Raw genomic sequence first — 6668 nt, forward strand, 5'->3', positions numbered from 1 at the left:
CTTGTTCCAAGTTTCTGCTCTAAATTTAGACATATTTTTCATTCAGTACCAGGTCACAACCAAGCCATTCTAGGATGATCTCTCTCCAACTCACTTCCTTGCGCAGGCACAGATCAATATAAACAGCAAGGCAGTAGAGAGGGAGCAAAAGGAAAAGAGAGAGCAAAGATTCTTAAAGACATTGAGAGAGCCACAGACATCWCTCTGGTAGTTGAAAAGCTCTGCTTCACTGTGGGTGGTGGTAGCTGAAATCTTGTGTACAGATCAAAGTGAATTCAAGTCTTGCATGTCCCCAGTTCACCTGAACACTCTAATAACAGTCACTGGATCTTCAGGCAAAAGTAGTCTCATCTGTATTTCTTTATCTTTTTCCTTTTTTTTTTTTTTTTTTTTTACATCTGACGCTCCCACCCCCTTCCCTCCCATCTAGCATGTTTTGGGGGAACAAGTCTGTTTAATGGCTCAAAACTTCAAAGCAACCCAGGATTTTTGTTGCAAAGATCCTGACTGAAGCTTTTTCTGTGTCGAATGTATATATGAGAATATAGATACGCATTTAACATCAGTAATCAAAGCTTTTCAAGTAAAAATAAAGAAAGTTTGGATGTGCTTTGCCAAGGTTACTTCAAATTCCATAAGACATGAATGAAAATTACTGCAAAGCCCCTAATTTATTACAAGTTTGCTACCCTTTGATGAAACCACGATGATTCTCAGTAGTACTGTACAACATAGGCTGCAGAAACCTGTGAGGCAAAACCAAGCAAAACCAAGCCAAAAAAAAGAGGAAAAGCTTCTTACTTGTCTGAACTCCTCCAGGTCTATCTTGTTTCCCACCAGCACCACGGGGATGTCGTAGGTGTGCCGGACGCGATAAATGAGCTCCTTGAACTCGGCCGCCTCTTGGAAGGACTGGCGGTCCGTGATGGAGTAGCAGATGATGAAACCTTCTCCACCTCGCATGTACTGGTCCCTCATGGCTGTGAATTCTGCCTGCAGAGCAGGAAGARCATGCTCAGTAACTTGGCAAACAAAATTACCCATCAGTAAATAGCAAACTTGCAGAAAAGTTGCCTGATTCCCCCACATAAATTCACTTTGCTTGCTTTACCCTTGTAAACATTGCTTGTTGAAACTTGTGCATCCTTCTGGGTTCATCAACACCAATAATAAGAATTTCTCTAAGGACATTTTTTTTAAAATCTTTTCCCATCAAGGGAGTTCTGTCCTCTAAGAATATGGACTTATTATGCAAAGCCTGCATACAGAAAATGCTTTCCCATGTATAACCAGAAACTTCTGCAGTACTGCCTGCACAGAGAACTTACAAGGGAATGAATATTAGCAGTGTTAAAAAAAAAAAAAAAAAAAAGGTATATTGCTGCCTAGGGGTCTGGGACAGATACAAATTCCTTATTATGCACTCAATTCGAAAGCTTAGTTATGTCAAAAAGGTATTAATTGATTCCCACCAACGTTGGAATAGTGCCTAGCAAAACGGGGATCTGATCTGCAAAAAGTTCTGCTTTTTCAAAGGCTCTCAGAGAAGAAGARGGTTTTAGTCCTTTTGAGATAATGTTGTTAAATGAGAATGAACAATTTCAAACAGTGAGAATTCACCCAATTTTCTTTTCTCACATTTTTCTGTTTTAGGTATATATTTATTGTCACAGCAACACTTCTGGTTACTGGTATTTTTTTTTTTTTTGGACATATTTAATAACTGCCACATAGTACAAAAAAAAAAAAATAAAAAAAAATCAAGGTTTAATTTTCAAAACTAATCTCAGGCACTTTGGCTTGAGAATATGTTTTAAAGCCAGTTTCTTTCTCAAGTTTGTTTGCTTTCCTTGATCACAGCCCTGAGTAACCCAATACCATGGCAACAGTCAGTCAGGATCAGAATCCTCCTGACAGAATCAGTTCTCTAGAGATATTAAGATGCAGGAAGGTCTGATAAAAAAGGAATACACATATCAACATTGGACCATTCCTATGCGCAGCAGGATGCAGCATCAAGTCCTGTATTTTTTACTGTATTGAGAATTTGGGATAGGATTTTTTTTAAAACATTTTAGTTTACATATATATCTCTTCAGCCCTTGTGGAAATTGAAGGGAAATAGAGTTCTTATGCTCTTTTAAAAGTCTCAGCCTTAAATCTCTCTCAATAGTCGCTCATGTTGATTGACAATACTTCCTGTGAATAGACTTTCATGTTGACCATTATCATTTATTTATGATGTATCTTTTACCCAAAGGCTTTATATATCATTCAAAACATTTCACTTGCTGCAGGAAAAAGTTCATGCAACTAAGCATCAAAATGGCAGACTAACAGGCAATTTAAGGGCAGGATTCTGCTTTGTGATTTACTCAGAATTTGAAAATCTCTGAATTATCACCAGTAGCAYCCCAACTACATTGACAGAGTGGATCTGGTCACAACGCAGCCCATCCTCTTGAAACGATGTGCAGGCAGTAGGGCAGCTGGACACTGATGAAACTGAACACAGAGGATTCCACACTCTCTGGTATGGACAAGACACTGAACAGAGATGTGTGTCTGCTCYCAGGTCTTTCCCTGCCATCTGCATTAGACAGTTATTGGGTTAATGAATGATGCAATATAAAAGTAGAGACCACATTCAAAGTCTCCAAGTTGAGGGCAGGCAGTGCTAATGACCAAACACAGTCATTAAATCCATTACCCACCCTCAAATCCCAGGCTTTTGTACCAGAAAAAAAAAGATATCACTGCAGCCCCCTTCCCTTGTGACCCTGATTTTCTTTTCTTTATAACTTAAAAGGTACAAAGTCTCTTAGAATTGTTCTACATCATGGTGGGTAGGGTAGTGTCCTTTATAGGAGGAACAGAATTAGGCCAAGATTCCTTCAGGCTGAGTGGATAATGGAAACCTTCAGAGAAGTTGAATTTGGGCATTAGATTTCTGAATTTAGCTTGCTGTGAGACTACAGTCCACCATCTAAACTGTCCTTGTAAAAAAAAAATGGTAAACTATTCAATGCTGTTAATGGACTACAGGCTGCTTCTGCTGATGGGAAACAGTTATCCCATTAGTTACCTAATTATCTATTTTTTTGCACCTATTATTTATTGTTAGAGCRTTTCTACAACTGAGTGGAGCTTCTAGCTAAAAGTACATGTTTTCACATRGAACCTAACGCCCAGCCTGGATGACCTGTCTCCCTGAGTTAGAAATTTCATAAATCAACTCCCACAGCACTGCATGACAACTCTGCACAGGCTTTTACAAAGAATGAGCTSGGTTTAAGTGAGGTGATCCACCCCTAGGAAGGGCTCAGAACTTGGCACWCTCATTTATCGCCATTTACGGCAAACTGAGAGGGAATTGGGTCACGCATCCCCGTTTCAGTCGCTCACGGAAAGTGAMGTTCTGCAGCACGAGAACTGCCAGGACGCCTCCCCAGGGATGTTTAATGGCTCTCCCTGACTGACAGGAGACCCTGATTTTACACACTGAGTCATTCCAAAGGGACAAAGTTCTCAGCTTTTAGGGACTGCCACTTGAGTCAGAATCCTCTACCTGCGCGCTCAGATTCGTGCCGGGGCACAGTTAAAACTTTCAGGATATGAATGACTTTACCTATGCAATTTTTTATTATGACATGTTATTGCTGATGATTTATTAGACTAAACAGGCAAAATACTTCAGTGTCATTTGCAGTGATCCATTTTCAGAGGCATTAAGTATKCTGTGCAAATTGGATTGAGAACATAGACTTGGCTTTCTGTTGTTAACTCAGCTAGTCATTTCCATTCCAAATTTTTTTGATGYTGACGTTAATTTCTCAGCTTTTTCTCCTTGGTGTGATTGTTCAGTACAAAGTTAAGGACTCCAAGGTCAAACATAAATAAGACTTTTTTTTTTTTTTATTTCAAAAGAAGCAGATTTTACCTCCATTCACCATCCACCAGGAACTAAGAGGAAAAAAAAATAATTACCAATAAATGTACTAAAATATTTCCAATTCTGTATGCATATWATACATAAAAGACAAAGAATTAAGATGCAATTAAATCTTTTTGACATTTTTAAGTTCAAATCTTACTCTAGAATCCACTTTTTTCATGTTTCTCTACACTAAGCTGAGATAAAACTCAAGTTCACCTGTTTTTTGTGAATGTTCAAGTATAGATAGAGATAAAGCCTAAGGTTTACACAGATTTTTCAGTAGTTTTATATTTATATTTTGCCTGGTTCCCTCATAGAATAGRCAACAGTGTATCTGTGCAGCTGGCACACTAATATCTTCTTTAATTGTTTCCTGATATAAAAGCAATCTCTTAAAAAATCATTCAGGAATAGCACTGGATAAAAATTTCTGCTCAATAAGGGGAAAATACAAGACATTCCCAAGTCAGTAAATGCCAAGGAAAAGAGACAGAAGGAAATCACACCCCCTCAAAAGAAAATCAATTCTGAGAATTAAAGTGAAGATTTGTCATGCTTACAGCACTTTGCAGCTTGACATCAGTCTAGAGTACTCTCTTGWGTATTATGACTAAGACTTAACTGAAAAGTGTGATAAAAACTGCTTTRAAACCAAATCATCATTCTTCTTAGGAGTGTGATACTTGAGAACAAGCACCAAGTCTGGATWGAAACAAAACAAAACTTTTCTGAAAGTTGAAGAAAGAAAGCATAACTTTTTCTTTTTCCAGTACAATTGAATGTAGGAAAAAAGAAAAGCAAAGCCACTAATCCTCGCAAAGATATATATTTCTACCTGTTGCTGAGGAATTTTGGCAAGTAAATCTCTTGGTTATTATGTTGATTCTAAAGTGGTGTCACATTTGCATTCTATCAGTGATCAGGCATCTGACACGTTTTTTTAAAGGTATCAGAATGGCCTCATGATGATATAGAGCAGTTCCCATAATATTCTCAGATGTGTCTCATCCTGTTGTACTGAACTGCCTACACCAGCTTGATTAATTTCTACCTTATTTCTCCCCCTCTTCTGTCTCTCTTCCTCAAACTTTCCTGGGATGTATAAAATSCTGGGAGGCATAAGAGCAGAGCTTTCCTTTGAAGGCTGTGGCAGAGAAAACCTTAAATATATTTGTAGATTCCATGTTCCCCATCATTAGGACATCACTCATTCCAGCAGTATCCCCACATTTCCCCTGATTTTTGTGGAATTGCCAGTGTACCTGTAAAAACCTATCTCATTGCCCTTTAATCTCTTATAATTTTCAACTCTTAGCAACAGTTTACCATTTATAATCCAATCCATTCACGCAGAAGAAATGCTTCCATATCTATTCTTGGGAGAGTGTCCATTTCTGAACTTCATCCTCCTGTATATGCTTGCTTTTTTCTGCCTATTTTTTAGCAAAGGGAAAATACCTAATCTCTATTTTGTCCATCTTGATTTATCCTTTTTTATCTCACTTTTTATGATGAGAAAAAAGAAAACTTTTCATAGAGAGCAATATAAATAATTACTTTTAAATTTTTTACTGTTCTCCTGGAAATGTAAACAGAACTTGTAAACTGGAATTTTTTTCATAGATAGCAGAATATTTTCCAAATAAGATCAGTATCTTAATGTCTCCAGAAGATGAAACAAAGTGATTGAGCAGAAAAGTCAGACTTCACTTAGGTTCCTGTATTTTTATGAAAAATGGGTGTATGTATTGCTGTCAAACATAACAGTCTGGGTCTCATGTTCAGCTCAGGACAGCCCTGCCTTTCTGACTGAAAGAGTCCAGGAAGGTGCTTAAYAAAGTTCTAATGAAATTCAGCAAATCCAAACTTGGTTCTTTACTATTTCCTAAGTATTTCCTCCTGAACAATGCTGCAGAAGAAGTACTGGGCTGGAAAAGCTYTCAGGCAAATCAGAATAGAAGCTGTTTAGAAGAATCTCCCACATGTAAAATCATCATTTTACACCATAAGAGCTCTAAAGTGAAGCCATTTGTCCCAGATACTCATGCTGTGCATAACTAAGAGACATCCTTGTCAGCCCCAGAAAGGACAAAAGGGGGTGAAAAGAACAAAATAAAAAAAAAGAAATGGGCAAGACAATGAACAGAGGGTCTCCATCCCTGTCCCCTCTTTTTCGTTGTGTGGGGATGTGTTTGAGGATAAACATGGCTCAGAAGTGCAGTTCTTCCTCGCTCTCCTCAGAAGTGTGGGGCTCAGAAATTTAAAGATGCGGCACCTCCGAAACAAAGGTGTCATGTTTTTCAAACTACACACACACTCCAGGCATCTTGATGTCTGGTTTTTTTTTTTTTTTTATGATCTTGGCTTGTATCTCTGGAAGAGGTCAGAGCCTCCCCAGGGAGGCCAGCCTCACAGTTTGAAGAATGTCACTTTCTATATCTTCTTGTCTTATGTTCTGCTTGACTTTAGAACCAGGAATCTGCTAACAGATGTTCTTAATCAAAACTGTCTCCCTGATTACCACAGRGGTCATTCTTATTATAAAGTGGGTTTTTTTACATTTATAGTGAACACTTGAGGGGTGAGATACGTTCTTGCAAACAGGCAGGGTGTTGTTCATCTATGACAATGAACAAACACGGATAAAATGAACAAAAAGGATATAGGAAACTCGGGGAGGGGGGGAAAGTCTTCAAAGAGAAACAGAAGCAAAAATGAAAACAGTAAAAGA

The 6668-nt window shown here is 38.1% G+C and overlaps 1 protein-coding gene across 1 annotated transcript in view; it reads right to left on the bottom strand.

The window, feature by feature from the left end:
* Positions 1 to 801: 801 nt before the first annotated feature.
* Positions 802 to 6668, bottom strand: part of RIT2 (Ras like without CAAX 2) — a gene marked incomplete at its 3' end in the record, with an annotated part of 88347 nt that continues 82480 nt past the window's right edge. Inside the window, exon 4 of the mRNA XM_057367813.1 lies at positions 802 to 993. Coding sequence (XP_057223796.1) covers positions 802 to 993 — 192 coding nt within the window. The remainder of the gene's footprint in view (positions 994 to 6668) is intronic.

Source organism: Malurus melanocephalus, unplaced genomic scaffold (assembly GCF_030028575.1).
Source record: "Malurus melanocephalus ecotype Western Australia unplaced genomic scaffold, MMel_1.1 scaffold_85, whole genome shotgun sequence".
NCBI classification, from domain to species: domain Eukaryota; kingdom Metazoa; phylum Chordata; class Aves; order Passeriformes; family Maluridae; genus Malurus; species Malurus melanocephalus.